Here is a 19,903-nt window from a genome sequence, read left to right as displayed (position 1 = left end):
GGGCCAGTGCTAAATCTGGGATTTGCTAATTGGTTGAAGTTGCCTTGCTTAAAAGATGAGACACAGTTGGAACCAAAGATGTGAGAGCTCCTTCAGGGACTTGCCACATGGGCCTGGCCAGGCTGTGGCAAGCTGAGCTCCCACTTCTCTCTGATTCCCTTGGACTGGGATTTAGTCCCCAGTTTGCTTGGGAACCAGGTTAATTCATTTCCTGTTATTCTGCCCAGGGAGTTAATTAGTTGTATTTCCAAGTCACACAATAGCACAAGGCAGTGACACGGTAGATAGCCCAGAGAGCTAACACTGAGTTTTTGGATGCTTTCTGTGCAGGTTTGCTTTGAGGGGCGCTGCCAGAACATGTCCATCATCTTTGAATCTGAGAGCTGTAGCAAGAAGTGCCATGGGCATGGAGTAAGTGTCTTCTTTTTCATCTCCATTCCAGGCTGAAGCAGGATGGATTTCTATTCTTCTGTGGCTGCTTGTCCAGCTCAGTTCTGGTACCTTCCTTAGGTTTGCTCTGGACTTTGGCTTCTTGGCTCTCAATTTGAATATTTCTCTCCTGCTTGATGCATTTTCTCGTTCATGAAAGTCCCTTTGACATAGGATTTAAGGAGGTCTGTTGGAATTTTATGAATTGCAATAAATAAAAAAACAAGGAATAATCTTAAAGAAAAATATCTTGGGCCCAATTTAGATTGAATAAAAAGTATTACAAATACTAAAGAAAGAGCATAACAAAAAGTAACATTTAGGGTAGTTTATCCCAAATTGCTTCCACTCCCCGAAGAAAAGAGTTTCCAGGCACTCGGCTCCCATTGGAGTGTCTCCTGTAGTGTTTAATTCAGCAAGGGCTTAGTTTGTTTTCACTTGCAGGTTTCTTAGTGGCTTCCACTTGAATCTCTGAATCTCCCCACTCCAGGTGTGCAACAACAACAAGAACTGCCACTGTGACCAGGGCTGGGCCCCCCCGTTCTGCAACAAGGAGGGGACAGGAGGCAGCTTGGACAGTGGTCCCCCTCTGCCTGAAGGTGAGAGGGACCAGCCCTGCTATGGGGCCCCTTCAGAAGGACTTGAGCTGGTTGGGAGCAGAGAGTTTTCCATTTAACAAACTCCACTTTCTTGTCCTCAGGCCCTTCAGCAGTTGTGATAGCTCTGGCAATCCTGGCTCCCATTCTCCTCCTCACAGGAATCTTTTTATTCTATTATCTGAAGTGCTGGAATAAATTTGCCATCTGTTCTCTAAAGAAGGCACCTCAGTTCAGGTAAGCTGTCAGTGCTGTGCCTTGTCTCCTTGTCCTCCCTCCTGCCAGGACAGAATTGCAAATGCTGTGAGGAATGTCACTAAATTGATTTATTGGTATAGTCACTATTGGCTTCTCATTTTTTCACTCCAGTAAAGATAAAATAGTAAATATAGGAAAACAAAGGAGAAAACATATCAAGACATTAACACCCTTCTTTTTCTTTCTCTCTTTGTCAGTGACACCTCTGGAACTGGACATGCCAACCCTGCCTTCAAGCTGAGAACCCCCCAGCAGCAGAGGAAGGTAGGGGCAAGGTCCTTCCACCTGCAGGGCAGAGATGCAGCTGCCCCAAGGTGTGGGATGGGGTTTCCCTGGAATTAGGGAGTGGTTTTATCAAAGGATGGGAAAAGGAAACAGACATCACCCCTGGCTGAAAGTCAGTGGTAGCTGTGTAGCACCTGCTCCTGGTGATTTCCTCAAAGGCAGGAGCTGGGATTTCACCAGGCTTGTGGGGCTGCTTGTCTCTCCTGCTAGATCCTCTGTTGTCACATCCCCCATCTCAAAACTGGAGAAATGGCAAACCCTGGCTTTATTTGCAAGTGTCACACTGATGCCTGGGTTATTCTGTTCTCTTGATATCCATTTCTGCATCATGGTCCTAAGTTGTCCCAGTCCATCTAACCAGCACCTACCAGACACAGACACAGACACACACACACATATACTGGTGTTACACACACACACACACATACTGGTGTTGCACACACACACACAGACTGATTTTACACACACACACATTCTGGTGTTGCAGGCAATATTTTCCACTCTTGTGGCTCAGAGACCTCACATAGATCCTCAGAAGTGTCGCAGTAAGTACAAAGGGTGGTTTGAAGTGGAAATGCATGAGGATTTGTGTTTTTTCTGCACAGGTGATTGGCTTCCCTGAAATCCCACCCAAGCCTCCTTCTCAGCAGGCTCTGGGGCTCCAGATGAGCAGGCAGCAGCCACCCCCCTTCCCTGGCAGTGCGAGCTGCAGTGGAGGGCAGCCTGTGATACCAGAGCTTCCCAAGGACATTCCCCGCAGGACACCCCCAAGCAGGCCAGCTCCTCCTGCTCCCAAACCCCCAGCCTCTCAGGTATGGATTCGTGCTGCTGCCCTGTAGGTGCTGTTTGATGGCAGGCTTGTTCTGGTGAGGCCTCTCACCCTGGGGGAACTGTTAGTCCTGACCCAAACTGACCCCATCTTATGTGAGCTTCCTGTCCACGAGGTCATTTTGAAGGTTAAAAGGGAATATTTATTTCTTTTGCTGGCAGCTCTGTTCTAAACTTACTATGGACCCCACATTCTTATTGGAAAGATGGTAAATCACTCAGACTGACTTCAATCCATTTTGCAAAATAATATTATTATATTGGGGCCCCCAAAGAAGCAAAAGTAGCAAGAGGCTGGTTCCCATGCAGTCTCTGTCTGAAGGACATAGAGGAAAACAAACCCTATGGAGCAAAATCTTAGGGAATGGGGTTTGTTTCTAGTGCATTGTTCCTGTGAACAGCCGGCACTTCAGCAGGAAAGAAAACTAAAACAAAAGCAGGAAGCTGAGTGCTGTCAGTAAGGAATAGGTATCCTTCCTAACTGCTTGTTGACAAGTTCCCCCTGATCTCCTTTGTGTTCCCTCCCAACACATCCAGTCTCTTTATCTCAGTCAGTCTTATGGGATGGAACACTTTTCATAGGATTTCCACAAGAAACCTTGGTGTTTCTGGGTTAGTGGAGAGCCACGAACTGGGGAAGACAAAGGGGAAATAATTAGTGTCACTTTTTGCTAGTTGCATTGGCCTTCCTGGATGTTTGCAGCATCTGCCAGATTTGCTCTCTTGCTATTCCTATAGGAGCTCTTCAGACCTGGCAGTCAGTGGAATTTAGTCTGCCTTGTCCTTCCTGGAGTCACAGGGCAAGTCCCTTGGAGAGCAATAGATCCCCAAGCCATCAAGCATTGCATTTATGCATAGTCTGAGGAGACTGCAGGGGTTTTGGGTGCCCTCCAAGTCATGAGTGCAGCTGTGTTTGTTAAATCAACACCTGTAAGGCAGCAGCTTAGCACAGACCCTGAGCAACAACAGGCAATTGGCTCTTGTGGGGGTAACTTCTCCCCCTGGGACATGCTTTCCACTGAAATTCATTAGATGAATGGAAAATATAATGCTCTGAGCATCCTATGAGGGACAGCTGTGTGCACAAACAAACAATAACTGCTTGTGGGTGTCTGTGTGTTTGTATGGGCACAAGAACATGCACATATATAATGTTTACAGGCATTGTATGGGCAAACAAACGGTGAGTGTATGTGTGTGGAACTTGCTTCCAGCCATGAAGTGCATCAGTTAATGTGGCTAATTAAAAAGGCTCTGGATCACAGGTTACCTATTACTTCCAAAACTTAAGGCTTAAATTCAAAACTATTTCTTTCTTCTGTAGGATATTTCAAGGCCGCGGCCACCCCAGAGAGCTCTGCCAGCAAACCCCATCCCATCCCGGTCCAGAGGCTGGCAGGGGAGCAGCCCTGCTGTGCCACTGCCCCCTGGGCACAGCAGAGCCCCTGGGCACCTCCAGCCTGTGGCACAGGTAGGCACTGGGAGGAGTGGTGGGAAGCACCACCTGGAATTCACCCTGGGCAATTAAAACACTGAAGGGAATATCAGCAGAACACCTCAGTGCACAGCCCAGGGGGTCGGACAGAGGGGCTGTGGGTTGGTCACCTTTATTGCAGGGATCTCTGGTTTTACCTGTTTCATATTAAGAATTCAGGGAGTTGAGCAAAACAGTGACTTCCTTCCTCCACAGCCCTGAACACTTCCTCAGGCAAAGCATTTGTGTGAGTGGGGCAGAGCAATGGGGTCAAGGGCTATGGGACCCAGAAGTGTTAGTGAAAAGCAGCAAAACATGAGGATTCACACAAGACTTGAAGATCCCAGTAAAGAACAAAAATTTCTTTTCAGCTTCTCTAGCTGTGGCTAAGGAGATGCATTCTCTGCAGGGGGTGTTTCACAAAAATCATCCTGAATACAGGACTTAATAAGGGACTTCTAGGCACTGAGTTCAGTGCTCTGCAAACACAAAACATCTCCACTCCACACAGCACAGTTATGTGTCTCCAGCTTGCAATATACTGGAGGCCAGCTGTGGAAAATGGAGAAAACTGCAGGAACCTCCTTGTGGGAGATGCATTCCCATGTGATGCACTGGGTTGTGAATCCATCATTCACACAGCTCCAGGAGAGGGTGAGGATGGTGCTGTTCTTCCATCAGTGCTCACTCCTCTTCTTTCCCCCTTTTTCCATCTCACCCAGGGTGCTGGTGCCTGGAGAGCTGGAGCAGTGAACAACTTGCACGTGGGACAGCCAGGCTCCCGTGGGCATTCCTGAGGCAGCCTGTTCCTGGCCTTCATCACCAAAAACACTCTCACGCCTTCACTGCCACAGACAGTGCCTCAGTTCCCCTCCTCCTGCCCCAGCCCTGCTCCCTCTGTGACTCACCAGGCATGGCAGGGGTGCCCCAGGTACACGCCAGGCTCAGCTGGGCCCTCTCTGCCTTTTCCATTAGGGATGGCTTGTTTGTACGGTATTTAAATATTGTTGTGCAATATCCACTGCAGGGATGAGGTGATGGGGCTTTCCACGTGTTTTTAATCAGTTATTTAAGTATTACCAGGGAGAACAAGCTGTGAGTGCAGGTGCTGGCCTTGATGGGCTTTCATGTGGGCCCTGTTGGCTTCCTCAGCCCCCCCAGGCAGCTGCAGGAGCATATTGGTGCTATACAGAACCCACTGCCTCTGGGGAGAGCAGCTGGTGATAACATTCTTCAGTTTATTCTCTGTTTACAGGGGGTGGCAAGTGGGGCCCCAACAGGGAGCCAACTGTGGAACTATAATTTGTGGGGCCACTGTGGATTTTGGTCAGCTTCAGCAGAGGGGATTATTTTTTATTTCATTATTTTCCCCATGTAACACTCTTCAGCAGGAACATTGCAACCACTCGCTTGTCTTGCCTTGGTGCTGTAGATCCCAAAACCAGCCCCAGCAGGGCCCGTGAGCTCCATCCAGGTCATTAGGACACACTGAAGGTACGACAGGGCCCCTCTGGCCCAGGTGCAGAGCAGAGGGCAGTGCTGAGGCCCCTGTGCAGCGTGCGGTACCGGCAGCAGGAGATGTTTCTGCACTGAGCTGTAACTCAGCATGGGCTGTCTGCTCCCCAAACCACTGAGAAACCTACCTGGAGAATGCCCAGGTGGTGAAGCAGCTGAACTATTAACACAACACATGGTGCTTTTGTAGGGCAGCTCTCTTGCTCCAGGCTTTTCCTCCAGGCCATGGATGGAGAGGGCTGCCTGTATGCACTTTAAGCAGCTGATGGTTCTGACCCTGAGGACCCTCCCTTATGAATTTAGTTTTTTTCTTCTCATAATAGTTTGGCTTTTGTATGTGTTTTTTGGAATTTTTTTTCCTCAGGATTTTAAAATAAGACCTTCTGTTGTGCCAGATTTTTTTTTCCTTGAAATTATTTCCTAGGAGAACACAGGGAAATCTGGAGTTGCAGTTACAACAGTCCTCTTGTGTCTGATTTATTAGGGACAAATCCTCAAAGAGCATGACTGCTGCTCCACATGTGAGAAACTGCATTATTGGCATAAAGAAAATGAGTCTTGTTTGCTGGTTCTCTTTCCCTAAGAGCTACTCATTAAAGAAATCCCAGATAAACCCCAAGAAGTCATTAAATTTGTAGTTATATGTAGTAGTGTATGTGTAGGATGACTTAAGTCACATTAGTTTTCACAACTTTACTACCTCTTTCTCCACAAGGAAACAGTTCACATGGTGTGTCTTGAAATTCTCACAGATTATTCCTCATCTTACCAATTTTAGACCTTTTCTTACCTTTTATGTGCCTGGAAAACAAACAAATCTCAAAAACCTCCTTCTGAAATAAGAGAGGGCAAGTAAAAGACAACAGCTCTCCAATCTTTGTTTTTTTCAATAGTTGGGGTATATGATATTACATATAAAAATGTGTATTCAAACAACCCCCAAACTTGTTTCTTGGTATGTAATGGCAGGTTTGGCTGCTCACAGTGCAGCAGGGCTGTACAAACACTGTAATTGTTGATTCAACCACAAGAACTTGATCTCACAGCTGAGCCCTCACTGAGGGCAGCAGCACTCCTGCTCCAACCCCTGATCTTCAGCAAATGGCCACTAAAAATCACAAAAATTATTTTCACTGCTTTTCATGTGAGCATGGGTTCAAGGTTTCAAAAAATGCCCCCAGACACACAATGCTCAGAGAACAACTGGACATGCCCAAACTCTAATAGAAAACTTTATTGCTGGAATATCACAAAAATCTCCAAAAGGCAGTTTTAAGTCCTATTAAATTTTCATGTGTGCAAGTTGAGTGATTGAGACCAGGGGAACTGCAGGAGGATTTAGAGATGGTAAAACCTGATTTTTTGAAAGATAATATTACTTGGGAGAACTTATAACAAATACATCTCACTTTCTCCTATGTCCACATGTTAATGGTTTACAACAATGCTCTCTATGCATCTATGCAAATACTTGAAGAATGCAATTCATTGTGCCTTTTGCCTAGTTTTAATAAAATTTGTTGGTTGTCATTAACAAATACTCTTTCACTGTCTATTATTTCATTACCTCAGTTCAAATCTTCATTTTCTACATGGCATTTCTCCAGGGATGGCAGGATTGCTTTAATGAAATGCACTTCTGGAGTGAAGACAGATGAGTCCCATTTACAGCCATTTTCTAAAATAAAACGCACCAAGCATCACACTGATTAGGATGCCAAAACCAAAGCTGGAGTGAGTGACTTTGATTATTTTCTGCGACCAAAGGAGGTCGCTGCAGTTTTACTCTGCTCCAGATGCTTTTTCTGTTGTTCTCAGCTGTCCCTCAGCCTCTTTATCCTTTAGGGCTACACTAGTAACATGAAATAATGAAAAACTTTCAGATAGACCTGCAACTTTTCTTTTATTTTGAAAAAAACCCTTTATTTCCCTTTCCACATTCCAAAAAGATAGCACTGAAATGTTATTAAAATAGGAGATTGGATCATATTCTCTCCCAAAGCCCCACAATATATTTACTCAGTGATGTTCACACCCAGGTATAATCAGGTGAGCATCTCAGAGGACAGCAGGACACCTCATGGGGCTCAAAGAATTTGGGGGGTTTTCCAAGGTCAAGATATTTCCTGAGGGAAAAAATACTTTGATTTACAGCCACTTGGTCTTTCAGACTGAAAAAATTGTCACAAGAAGTCTTGGAGTCGGTGGTAGAGTTTCTCTTGACATGGGATTTAACCCTGCCAGAGCTCCCCAGCCTGAGCAGGGATTGCCCTTCCTCAGGTGGGGTCTGGGTCAGTCCCAGCTACTTCACCAAGGCCTGGACACCAGAGCTGCTCTGGGAAAAAAAAAAAAAACAAACCCAAACAAATAAAAATAATTAACACTTCTTCAGGGAAACTCCTGCACCTCGCAAAAAAACCAAAAGCTGAAAAACATCTCTCTGCAAAAACACTTCATGGCTTGAGTGTCCCTGAGCCTGAGTGAGCAGCTTTTGCAAAATTCACCATGTTTTGCCCATATTCACCAATATTCTTGTCCCCCTATTTGCAGAGCAGGTGATTAAACATGGATGAGCAGAGTCTGAGCAGCACTGATCAGTCCTTGTCTCTCACCTCCTCTCCAGACGCTGGTGTGGATTTTAGAGTTCATGCAAGTGCCTAGAAAGGAAACAAAAAAAGACAAAAAGCACTAATCAATGATCCATCAAGGCCTGGAAACAAAGACATCAATGGCCACCCGGGGAAAGGAGAGAAGGGTAAACATCAGCCCTGCCAAGAATAAGAGAGGGAAGGGGCCTCAGAGAGGAGCTTTGTTACAGCACTATCATATTTCAAGAGGATTTTTGTTTCCAGTGGCTGCATGTATTAGGGCCCAGGGAGGATTAAACGCTCCCCTTGCTGCCACACCATGACAGAGATCCCATCCAAAAGCCTGGAGAAAGATTTGACTTTGGAAAAGCACTGTTTGTTTTATTTTCTGCTTTTCCTTTTTGAATTTTTCCCCTGGCACCTGGAATATTGACATCACCCAACCTCCAGTCCCCTGCATGTAACCCCCTAAGTGTAGAGCATGAATACTTTGGGTTTGTCCTCTGGGGCAATGCTGGAGTTGTCCACCTCTATCAGGATGTTCTTGTCATCTCTGGTGACCGGTGCTGGCTCTTCGTTCTGAAGGACTTGGGGTAAATTCCCAAAACTGACGTCCATGTCTTTGAAAGCATGGAGTAAAAACACCCCCAAAATGATGGTGAGGAAGCCACAGACTGTCCCAATGATGTCAACCACAGTCATGGTGACCCACTCCTTAAAGAGGATGATGGAAGTGGTGATGACGATGGTGGTGAACAGCACATAGTAGATGGGGAACACCAAAGAGGTGTTGAAAATGTCCAGAGACTTGTTGAGGTAGTTGATCTGCGTGGTGATAGATGCCACCAGAGTGATGACCAGGATCCAGGTCAGTGGGTTCTGCAGCACAGGCTGGCCAGCAAAGAAGCCCTTGATGGCAATTCCCAAACCCTTGACGGAGGACACGGAGAAGGCGCCGATAACGGAGCAGATGGCGAGGTAGATGAGGATGTTGCTCTGGCCGTAACGGGGGGCGAGGTAGAAGATCAGGAGGAAGCAGAGAGCCAGGAGGATTGCAGCATAAGCCAGGAAACCTGCAGGAGGGAGAGAATAACTCAAAACTCCAGCAGAGGGCATTGGGAGAGGTTTGCACTGCCCGGCCACGAGAGGGAAAGCGCGGCTGGCTGCGTACCCGGCTCCTTCAGCTTGGAAGTCATTTCCTCCAGAGTGGTGACCTCCTCGTCCTCTGGGGCGTGTATGACCATCACAGTGCTGCCCACCAGGCTCAGCAGGCAGCCCAGCTTTCCCAGCAGGTTGAGCCGTTCTCCAAGCAAATATGAGGACAGAATGGCACTGCATGGGACAGAAGAACATCAGCCGGACAGAAAAACATCACCTGGTGCTCTGCACTCCTTCAAAGAAGGAGCAGCAGCTCCAGGAAAGTTAAGAATGCTTCCATGTGATACAAGGACACTATTTTGGTGTAAATTAGTTGGATTCCAGGGGGTTAATACACAATCCCAGCTGAACCTGCAGAGGTGCAGGTGTGACCTGTAGATCACAGCTCTTGTGTCAGCAAGGTGCAAAAATGCTGAATGTTTTAGCACGTCCTCAGAAATATTTTTTCAGGGTTGGCAGAATTATTCAGGAGCTGCTTAACATTATGACGCTTTTAGTGTTCAAGAAAATTACTTCAAGGGCAAGTGTAACAGAGAAAAAACCTGAACCTAAGAACAAAAAAGCTATGTTAATTTTAACTTAATTATGAGAGCCATTAGAAAGAGAAACAGAGAAACTCTGAAAATACTGGGGCTACAGATATATCTACAAAAATATCTAGTTGTTGTCCAAAAGAAATCTGGGGCAAGACACCAGAGCAGTCCTAACTCTCAGTTTGCTTATGCATTTCACACTACAGTCTTTCTATAAAACCTTAAGTAGCTTAATGTATTTTGGTGGAACTTCCTATTTAAAAATAAGGAAATTAAATAGGGTTTCAGCCCTTTTGGGAACAGCCAGAAATATAAAACCCTGCAACATGAGAGGACCCTAAAAGATTATAAAATAAAAGGCAAGTGAAAGGCAATTGGAAAACAAGTCTGGTATTTTTGACCCCTTTAAATGTTTAGTACTCTTGATTGCAAAAACAAAACCAACCAACCAAACAAACAAACATTAAAACCCCACCAATCCTGAGTGGTTAAAGAGCTGGAATAAGGAATGAAGTAATGCAGATATTTGCAATAATTTAACCTGCAGTGTATGCGGTTGCTCTACACATCCAGCATTTCCAGAAGGGCAAGCTGCTTAATTCAATGGTTCCCAAGTGATCCCTCAAAAGGACAACAAGTGTTAAAGTGTTTTTTAGAAAACACTAAGACTTTTTTTACTTTGGGCAAAATAAATCATAAATCATTAGTATCCCTTCAAGTCTATTTTTACTAGTCAAATGACAAACAAGAAAAAAAAAAGCAAATTTCAATTTATAGACACAAAAATCACCTTATGAGCACGCTCAGAGCCCCCAGAGGCGTGACAATAGTTGCAGGAGCAAAGGCATAGGCAGCAAAGTTGGCAGCTTCCCCTCCACCCACTAAACAAACACAAGAAAAATAAATACCAGTGAGTTACAGAGCACTTTCTGCATTTTCCCTTGGGGGTTTGCAAACCAGCAAGATGTCACTTGGAGACTGGGTTTTATGCTGGGGGCTCAATGCTGATGCTAAACAGGGCCAGGCAGTGGGTGAAAATCTATTTCAAATTAAAAGGGGCACCCTGGGGAAGGGAACCCCTCCATTGGAAGGGCTGGGGGTGCCAGGGCTTGGCCAGGTCAGGGCTCAGGAATCCCCCAGCCCAGCCAGGCTGTGTGGGGGTACAAGGGAGGGGTGGTAAGGACAGCTCCACATCTGTCCTCGGGGCTGTGGTGTCCCCTCTGGCTGTCCCTGTCCCTGAGCAGCGAGGGCAGAGCCAGGTGGGGGCACCTTGAGCTGCAGCTGCCAGGGTGAGAGGCAGGAAAGAGGGCTCTGAAACAGCCTCATGTAAAATCTGCTGCTCTCTGTGCAGCTTTGAGTCCAATTTTAGGAGATACTGTAAGGCTTGAATCCAATTTTGGGATATACTGTAAAGCTTTGAGTCCAATTTTAGGAGATACTGTAAAGCTTTGAGTCCAATTTTAAGAGATACAAGCAGGAAATAAAGATTTTAAGGGAAAACAAGTTTTTTCAAGGAAGGAGGTGCTGGCAACACCTCTTTGTTATCTCCCTGTGCTGCAGCAGGAAACTCCAGCGCCCTGCTCCCCCAGGCACCCAGGGGAGGCTGTTTGCCCTGTGCCTGGTACACAGGCAGACCTGCCAGCTGCCCTATTAAAACCGGGCTTACCATGCTTTTGATCAGGTAAAACTGAGCCAGCAGGTCCTGCCAGTCCTGCAGGAGGATGGAGAGGGAGATCCTGCAGGGATCACTGCCTCTCCTCTGCCTGAGGAACCTCTGCTTAGGATGGGGAAACTTGGAAGGAAACAGGCTTTAATCACCATGCTCAGTTTGTTCCACACCTCATTCACAGGGACAGAGCCTGGAAAAGCTGCAAACCCAGGGAAACAGCTCAAACTTACTGGTTAACAAGCCAGCCCACCAGAGCCAGTCTTTTAGGTAGCCATGGCCTCCATCTCCTGGGGAAGAAAAGCACATGCAGGAATTAACAGCCATATCCTTCAGAGCAAGAGATGAGATTGTCCCTTTGGAGAGGGATAAATTGCAAGGGGAAGAATGGACCGTAGCTAATTGGAGCTAATCCAATTCTGGTTCTAACCCACAGGCTGTTGGACATAAGGAGTTTGAGCCTGCTGACATGGTGACCCTGGTTTTGCTGGGTCAGGGAGAGCCCATGGTTTTGATAAATCTGACCCAACTGGAGCTGTCAGTACCAGCAGTGTTTGACCTGCCTGGGAGAAAAGTGATGTGCTCACATAGCAGGGGTGACACACTAGGACTGAGAGATTACAGGGCAAAGGGCAATGGAGAGTTGAACAGGAAGACTTCAGGACACAGGGAAAAATCTTTTGCTAGAGTTCAGCCTCTTCTGGTTCCTCAACCACTCCATAAATGATGAAGTTCAAATGTTATGCTCTGGTATTCCTCAGAAATTGCTGGTTTATTTGTTTTAGGGTCTTTTTGCTTGGTCAGGGTTTTTCCCAAGAACTCTTTCTGTCAGCTGCAATTTTCTGTTATTAATCTCTAATTCCTTTCAGAACGTTAAACATTCTGAAAAACAGGGAGGGGCTTGCTCTTGTTTTACTTGCATGGCTCTGCTGTGGGAAGAGTACACGGAGGGAAGGAGGAGAGAGACATCCACAGTTGAAGCAATACTGATATTTCATTGTGCAAGTATAATGTCAAAAAGCAAACCCATCTGTGTTCAGAAGCTGTGTGTTCAGCCCAGTGACAGAGGATGGACAAGGACCTGAGACTGCCTGGTGGTTCAGCTGCTGTTGGTAGCTTTGCTGGCTGTCTCTGGACAGTCACTTCATCATTCCATGCCTCTGTGTCCCCATATGGGCACAAAGTACAATGGGGATGGTGATATTTATTTAATCTGAAAGATTATTTAAGAACTGTTCCTAGGCCAGAACAGGGAAGCAGCAGTAATTTAATTATCATTGCTCTGTTTTGCAGTTATGCAAGTAGGTCAGCTGCCAGGTAGGACTTACCCTGCTGCTGGAGCATGTTTGCAATGCTGATGGGATGTGTCCAATTCCACAGTGCAATTCTGCTCTAGGCAGTGCTGCGCCACCATATACATGTGTGTGTGTGTGTACACATAAACACTCGCCTCGCCCTGAGAGCCTGGTGCTAGAGGAAAGTTATCTGCAGCTTGTTGTGCAACAGAGCTCCAAAGGATCCCTCCTGCAACCACAGAGCTCCCACAGAGCCTGTCTGTCCTGCATTCACACACTCCTGCAATCCAAGCAACCCAAGCACGCGGAGCTGCGTCCGAGTCTCGGTGACAAAGCTGCCTTTGGTGCTTCACTGAGAGCAAGAGTGGGGTCGGGGCTGTGCTGCTCTGCTCTGGGCTGGGGCATGGCTGTGAGCTGCAGCTTTGTGCAAAGGGACCCTTTTCAGAGAGCTTTTGGCACTCTGCTTGCTCCTGGGCTGAGCGATGGCACAGACTGCTCTGCTATGGGGACACCTCTGATCTCACAGGACTGCCCCTTGCTGTTTGTGGTGCCAGGCAGGAGAACACTGCTTTTAGCCAAGCTCCTCCAGTGCAGGGCTCCATAAATTAGTTCCTTTCCAATACACAGACTGTAAATTAACTCCTTTCCAATACCAGGGCTGTAAGTTAGCTCCTCAGCTCCCACATAGCACTGCTGTCTGGCTCTCACACACAAAGATGCCTCCACAAAAGCTCCTATTTACATTGCTGATGGAAGACTGACTGTACCCAGAGGTGTCCCCTTGCCTCATGAGTGCTGAAATTTGGAGTGTGTGTGTAGTCCTAGGAACAGGTGGTCCCTCCTGCCCCCATGGAAGCCTTACCTGCCCTGGTGCCTCCCTTCTCCACCAGCCTTAGCAGCCCCTTTTTCTTGAGGATGACGCTGCTCCCGATGAGGAAGCTGGAGAAGACAGCCAAGCCCAGGCCAATGTAGAATCCATAGTTGTTTTCCAGCCGAGTTATCCAAGAGCTGTCTGAAGTGCCATTGTCCAGGATGGAGTCAGCTGGGACAGCACTGCTGATCACTTGGCACACAGCCCGGTGGGAAAGGCACGAAAGGGTGATCAGAGACCCTTGGAGATAAAACAGCAAATTACTGACATGACTATCAACAGTGCCCCTCCTCCCCTAGGCTCATCCAGGTGTCCCCCTGCACAGCCACCATGCTGTCACCCTAACAACACCCCAAGCTCAGGACACCTCTTTACTCACACGTGGAAATGAAATGGCAGGGTGTTGTCTGACAGATTTATGGCCTGCAGTTCAAGCTTCTCTTTGACACTGGATGAGTCTACAAGGACCTCTAAAAATAATTTGAATTTCCAAATATATAAGCCAGAGTCTCTCCACCAAATTCCAATGTTATAGAATTGAACCAGGCCTTATCAACACTTAACCTTGTTGATCCAAAGGCTTTGGTACTTTCCAGCCAACTAATCCTCACACATGCCAGCTCATCTGCAGTATTAACTTTGGGTTTAATGTGGAGAGATGCCAACACTGTAACTGGGCATCTGTTCCTACTCTGTGTGCTGAGCTGTGTCATAAGACGACATCAGGTTCATCTTGGACAATTCATTTCCTCAATGGTTGTATTCTACCTATTTGCAGGTTCCCTGAGAGCTTGTAAAGCTTGTAAAGCAATTCCTGCCAGTGTGGAAGGATGAGAGCAGGCAGTGTTCTCCTGTTAACACCAAAGCACTGCAGCCCTGTGGCTCTGGCCAAGGTGTGCTGGTGTGTGGGGGTGGGAAATTGCTGAGTTTCTTCCTCCCCTGACACTCCTACCACACCCAGCACATCTTTCTATTGCAATCTTCACTCCAAGTGTAGTAAAGACGGTGTGACTGTGACCATGAGGAACAGAGCAGCCAGGTGGAGTACAAAAGTCTCTTTGTAGTAAAATACTTCAATTTTTTTTTTTTTCCCCTGAACTCACATAGGAATTATAGAGCAAGTATTTGTGTCTCTGCAGGCAGGAGTGTGGAATGGCTAAACTGCTCCCAGCAGTGTCAGGAGCCTGGGCATGGGCCCCACATTTTTCCTGAACCAGGAGCCTGGCTTAGATCTTAAGTAGCTGCAATCCCTGGCCCCAGCACACACAGCTGAGGTTTTAGATCTGGCTATAAACGTTTTTCTAAAGGAAAAAATAGCAGTGACTTTCTAGATGAGTTTCCAAGAGTTCCCTAATAATACTTTTTTTCCTACTAGGAAAAACATTTTTTATCGTGGAAATATTTCCTGGGGAATAAGGGGGGGAACTTGCCTCCTGGGCTGGGTAAAAATCTCCACAAGGTACAAGCATAAAGCAGCGGGATGAGAGGTGATTATCGACTGGATTAAGTAATCCTTAAAGGAAAAAAGAACCCCAACTCCTGCCTTCTCCGTGCACTCAGAGCTGGCAGAGCGTGGTGCCGGCTGCTTGAGTTTCCCCATTCCTACACAGATGTCAAAAAAAAAAAAAAAAAAAAAAAAAAAAAAAAAAAAAAAAAAAAAGAGAAAGAGAGAAAAAGAAAGAAAGAAAAGAAAGAGAAGAAAGAACCCCCCAAAGCAGAGCATAGCCCCAAAGCCGGGGGATGAGGCCGAGGGGTGCGGCGGGCCCGGAGCCGGAGCGGCCGCGCTGTCCCGGACCCGGAGCCGGACCCAGCCCGGTCCTGTCCCAGCCCGGTCCTGTCCCAGCCCGGTCCCGGCGCTCCGAGCGGGGCCGAGCCGGGCCGGTCCCGCTGCCCCGGGGCTGCACCCACCGTTGCTGCAGCTGCTGTTCGTCTCCAGCGGCTCCATTGCCTTCGTTCTCCGGCCGCCCAGCGCATCCCGGGCCGAGGGCAGGGCCGGGCACACCTGAGCCCGCCCCGCTCCTCCCCCGGCCCGCCCGGCACGGCACGGCCCGGCACGGCCCGGCCCCTCGCTGCGCTGGGAGCGCTCACAGTGCCCTGGGGAACCTTGCACGGACCCCTGGGCCAGCCCCGCATCCCCAGCCCTTGTCCCCATCCTCCCAGTTCCTCCCAGCCCTTGTCCCCATCCCCGTCCCCGCCTGCCCGGTCGGTACGGTGGCACCTCCACGAGGTTCTGTCCCTTGGCACAGAGCCGGGACCAGGCTCCTGCCGCTGGGTTTCTCCTCTGGAAGGTGTTTTCCTCGTTGCAGGGACTGGAGAAGGCGCCGGGGCAGCAGGAGGTGGTTCGGAGGTGTGTGAGTGAGCCCAGGTGCTCTCAGGGGATGTGCAAAGCTGGGGGTTGAACACATGTGTGGTGGAAATAGAAATTAAAGGTAAAGGAGAGAAATGTTGGTGGCAATGTCAGGTTGGACTCGAGCTTAGAGGTGTTTTTCAGCCTTTTGGGCTGAAAAATATAGGAAGGATATAAAGTTGTTAGGGAACACCCAAAGGAGGGCCATGGAGATTGTGAAGGGTCTGGAGGAGAAGCCATGTGAAGAGCAACTGAGGTCACTTGGTTTGTTCAGACTGGAGAAGAGGAACCTCCATCAACTCCACCTCCCAGGGCAGCTGAAGCCTCCCTTGCTGATTCTGGTGTGTGAATGGTTCAGAGTGTGTGGAACACCAGTTTTGCCTTCATCCCCACCCTCTCTGCGACCTCCCTTGTTCTGCCTTCATCCCCACCCTCCTCTGCCGACCTCCCTTCCTGCATTTGTGCTCTGTGTGTACACAGAAACCTATTGCTGATAGAAAAGTCCTTTCATTTCCAGGATCTGCTGTAGGTCAACAGAGGTAAATAAAACCAATAGTGAAACAAAGCTTTGCTTCAGCAAACCCACATTTATAGGTAGAAAGGGTTCCTGTCATAAGGCAATATAAAGATATAAGATTTGCAGGAATTGAACATGTCTGAAAAATTGCCTTTTTTTCCCCCTCCATAAAATAAATTGCCTGTTACTACAGGAATTGCCCTTAGACTATCAGGCTGCAGCATTGCTAATACCTCATGACGCCTTCATTCAGTGCCTGATCCTATCTCTGAGCAACTGTTTTCTCCAGCAAAGAGAAATGTAATGCTCAAGTGCTTTGTGAGTCATTTGATTTTAATCAAGTCTGTTCATCCATCACAGTCCTGTGGGTCACTGGCTGGGAGAGACTGTGCCAGCCAAATCCCACGTCCTCCCCTTTATGACAGGGCACTTGATAATCAATCCAAATCACATGGCAGCAGGTTTTGAAGTAGGAAATGAAACTTGTGCTAATTTATCAGTGTTCCTGGAGCAACCTCTGCTGCTGTTATTTATTATGCAACCAAAAGGGACAAGACCCTGGGCAGGATAATGATGGTGGGATTTGGCCTCAGTGTAAATTTACTGGCTGATGCTGGTTAGGAGCTATTAATGCAATGTGTGAATAAGGGCTGGGTAGAAAACCAGTGTGATGGTGAAGAGGGACAAGTATTTGCTGTTTGCAGTGCTGGCTGGGGGAGTTCCTGTCCCCTCACAGGCTGCTCTGCCTGCTCACTCTGGTGCTTGGGGCTCTCCCCTTTGCTGGACCTTTTCCAACACCCTGAGATCTTGCTCGTAGCCAAGGAGGCCTAATTGTGATGTAGTTATTGGCAGTTAAACCGTGTCCAAAATAATTTTCAAGCTTTTTCAGATGAGTGTTGTTGACATCTGTGCTCACTGTGCACAAAGGGGTGTGAAGGAGGCAGCAAATTTTTATGGAAAAGATCTGGGGTTAAAATAATCCTTTTGGTCATGGTGCAGCTTCATGGATGGTGCAGGCAAAAGAAAAAGGCACTTCAGGCCACATCTTTACCTTGTCCTGTCAGCTTGATTTCCTAAATGGAAAGGCTGATGTGACCACATACATGTATGTTTATGTATTCCTTTTCATCCCCAAAGATAAATTTGAGCCTATGGGCCACTTCTGCCAGATTTGACAAGGGATGAGACCTCCAGGAGAAGCCATTCTAAGTCCTGGGAAGAGAGACATGATGAGCAAAATGTCCCCAAAAGGAGGGGACACTGCAGTGTGAGCTGGCTCTATCAGACACTGGGGAGGGAGAATGCCTGGGGGCCAACACTGAGGGGGGAGAAGCTTCAGTGAGATTTTGAAATCAGCCATGGAACCAAGTGTGTCACGTATTTCCTCATTCCTGGCACAGGGACTGCGGGGGGTGCAGGCTGTGGAATCACGAAGTCACAGGAGCTGAATTTGAAGGATTTAGCAAGGCTGGGTACAGCAATATGGGAGTAAAGAGCCAGGTAGGGTTGGCATGGAGCCTTCTGTGCTTAGTCAAGGGCAAGTTGAGACTGATAACAATAAAGCAGGGATGCAGCCAATGCCTCTTTTATTGCTTCATGTCCTAATTTTAATGGGAAGGCTGTAATTAAGGGAATTTAGCTCCAAGCTATGACCTCACGGGTTGATACTCACATCAGATGCTGCCTTAAAAATAACTCATCAGAAATCACGGAGTCTTCCATAGCAGCTCATCTTTTAGCAATGCAGTTCCTCCTGAAATACTGGTTTGCAGGCCAAAACCTTGACTGGAATCCGGGGGGCAGAACAAGGCAGCTTTGCATGCAAATAACCTCTCCAGCAACATCAAAAGGCTGTTCTTTCCTCTGCTCCTGTCTGCTCATCTCTTGTTCTGGAAAAAGTGATGGAAAACTACTGAGTACCAACTGTCCTCTGTTAAAAATAATGGTGGAAGTATCCTGCTAACAGGTGATGGAAACTTTTGCCCTTGGATGTCTGCTAGGCATGGTTTCTGTGGAAAGTTTCTGAACAGCTTTGTAATTTTTTGCTCTGGCTTTGTATCATTTTAGAGATCCAAGGAGCTGTTTGCTGCTTCAAAGAGAGGGTGAACCCTTCTTCTGGCAATGATTTGATAAGGTAGGGGTTAAGGGAATTGCCTGGTGTTGGATGATTGCAGCACTACATGAAAGGATGCCCGAAGTTTGAAAGATTGAACTTTGATGAGCAGACAGCTTTTAATTCAGCCTATCTCAAGGTAACCATGTCTGCAGTGGCTGAGGCTGACATTTGGTGCCACCAGATTTAGAGAACATCAACAGAGACAGCTCCCAAGCCTGCCACAGCCACGGTGGGCTCCAGCCCTTGCAGTTCTGCCCTCCCCATGCCAGTGCACATACCTGTGGCTCTGAGCTGAGTGCTCCAGGGTCATGGGGCCATAAAATACATCCCAGCTCCTTTCTCCCAGGGTTGCTAAACAATTTATCCAGGTCACTGTGGCCCCACAAAGCCACATGTTGGCAGAGCAGGAGCGGTGGGCTGGTGATGGACAGTGGTGGGTGAAGTGACACGCAATCAGCAGATCTTTGTTTGCAGACTTCTTATCTGGAGGCGTTTGCAGCAGAACTCTAAATCAAGCAAAGCCGCATGTGAAAGGCACTCCTGACTTGCAGAGGGGGTCACAGAAAGGGTAATTTTGTTAAGCTATTGAAATAAGAAAGCAATCATTAATGAGCAGTTCCCTCCATTGGGGAAGCAGACTTTTATCTGGAGATGTAAACATATTTAGGAGCATTAGGAAGAAGAAAGATGGGGGCCTGTATCTGATACTGCTCCCTTAGGGCTGGTTGCTCAAAATTCAGAGCCTTGGACCCTGATACTCAAAGCAGGAATTGCTGCTGGCTCCAGTGAGACCATGTGAGCTCTCAGCACTGGGTGAGAACTGGGGTGTCCATGACGCAGCAGCTAAAATTAGTTAAATAAAAAGAGAAAAAAAATAGATAAATCGTGATGGGAGAAAGGATAAAACCCAAACAACCTGCCCAGTATCAGTGGCTGATGCAGGAATAAAGTCCTGCTCTTCTCTCTGCCATTCCCTGTAGCAGAACCATGTTGAAATCAGTAAATATTGGGCAACTCTGAACAATCAAACAGTCCTGCCCAGCAGGGTATCACCCAGAGAGCTGCAGCACAGCCTCAGAGCTCATTGGAAAGATCAACAGAGCTGCCTGGTTATGGTGTAAAGTTCACCTCCCATTCTGTGAAGAATCATTGCATTTCTGCTCGTCTCAAGCTGGGAAGCTGCTCCCATGAGGAAACCTTGGGAAGAAGCTGTGAAAGGGAACACCAGTTAGAGTTTGGTGAGCACAGGAGTCCAACTCCCACAGACCCATGGCAGTTGTTTCTCCCTCATTCCTCAGCTCCCAGACCTTTTCCCTTGGTTCCCACTTCTGCACTCAACAACCATGGCTGCTCCTTGGGTGCCTTCAACACAAAACTAAGAATGGCTTCAAATGGAAATTTGGGAAAATAACAGCAAGGAGAATCTC

The 19,903-nt window shown here is 47.5% G+C and overlaps 2 protein-coding genes across 4 annotated transcripts in view; one reads left to right on the top strand and one right to left on the bottom strand.

The window, feature by feature from the left end:
- Nucleotides 1-6,906, top strand: part of ADAM19 (ADAM metallopeptidase domain 19) — a 32,033-nt gene extending 25,127 nt beyond the window's left edge. The window contains exons 17-23 of the mRNA XM_058815601.1: nt 331-411; nt 920-1,028; nt 1,130-1,262; nt 1,481-1,547; nt 2,174-2,380; nt 3,721-3,867; nt 4,593-6,906. Of these exons, the coding sequence (XP_058671584.1) occupies nt 331-411; nt 920-1,028; nt 1,130-1,262; nt 1,481-1,547; nt 2,174-2,380; nt 3,721-3,867; nt 4,593-4,667 (819 nt within the window). The 3' untranslated portion in view covers nt 4,668-6,906. The remainder of the gene's footprint in view (nt 1-330; nt 412-919; nt 1,029-1,129; nt 1,263-1,480; nt 1,548-2,173; nt 2,381-3,720; nt 3,868-4,592) is intronic.
- On the bottom strand, nt 6,500-15,466 carry NIPAL4 (NIPA like domain containing 4). Of its 3 annotated transcripts, XM_058815633.1 has the most exons (8): nt 15,405-15,466; nt 13,488-13,736; nt 11,564-11,620; nt 10,455-10,545; nt 9,145-9,305; nt 8,463-9,046; nt 7,998-8,042; nt 6,500-7,063 (listed from the first exon to the last, which is right to left on the bottom strand). In XM_058815633.1, exons 1-7 carry the CDS (start codon nt 15,439-15,441, stop codon nt 8,031-8,033), a joined length of 1,191 nt encoding a protein of 396 aa, XP_058671616.1. In that variant the 5' UTR covers nt 15,442-15,466; the 3' UTR covers nt 6,500-7,063; nt 7,998-8,030. The 3 variants fall into 3 exon arrangements, with proteins under 3 accessions (XP_058671616.1, XP_058671615.1, XP_058671614.1); XM_058815632.1 differs by having other exon boundaries at nt 6,500-8,042; XM_058815631.1 differs by lacking the exons at nt 6,500-7,063; nt 7,998-8,042 and having other exon boundaries at nt 8,442-9,046.
- Nucleotides 15,467-19,903: the final 4,437 nt, after the last annotated feature.

This window comes from Ammospiza caudacuta, chromosome 16 (genome assembly GCF_027887145.1).
Source record: "Ammospiza caudacuta isolate bAmmCau1 chromosome 16, bAmmCau1.pri, whole genome shotgun sequence".
Taxonomy (NCBI): domain Eukaryota; kingdom Metazoa; phylum Chordata; class Aves; order Passeriformes; family Passerellidae; genus Ammospiza; species Ammospiza caudacuta.
This window is presented reverse-complemented; position numbering and strand designations above follow the sequence as displayed.

Excerpts from the sequence above, each read along its gene's own strand:
- NIPAL4 (XM_058815631.1), bottom strand. The coding sequence starts at position 15,441 with ATGGAGCCGCTGGAGACGAACAGCAGCTGCAGCAACG. Across the intron at positions 13,737-15,404 it reads GAACAGCAGCTGCAGCAACG|GGTCTCTGATCACCCTTTCG; the intron begins GTGGGTGCAGCC and ends TTTATCTCCAAG. Across the intron at positions 10,546-11,563 it reads GTGGGCTGGCTTGTTAACCA|TGGGTGGAGGGGAAGCTGCC; the intron begins GTAAGTTTGAGC and ends GTGTTTGTTTAG.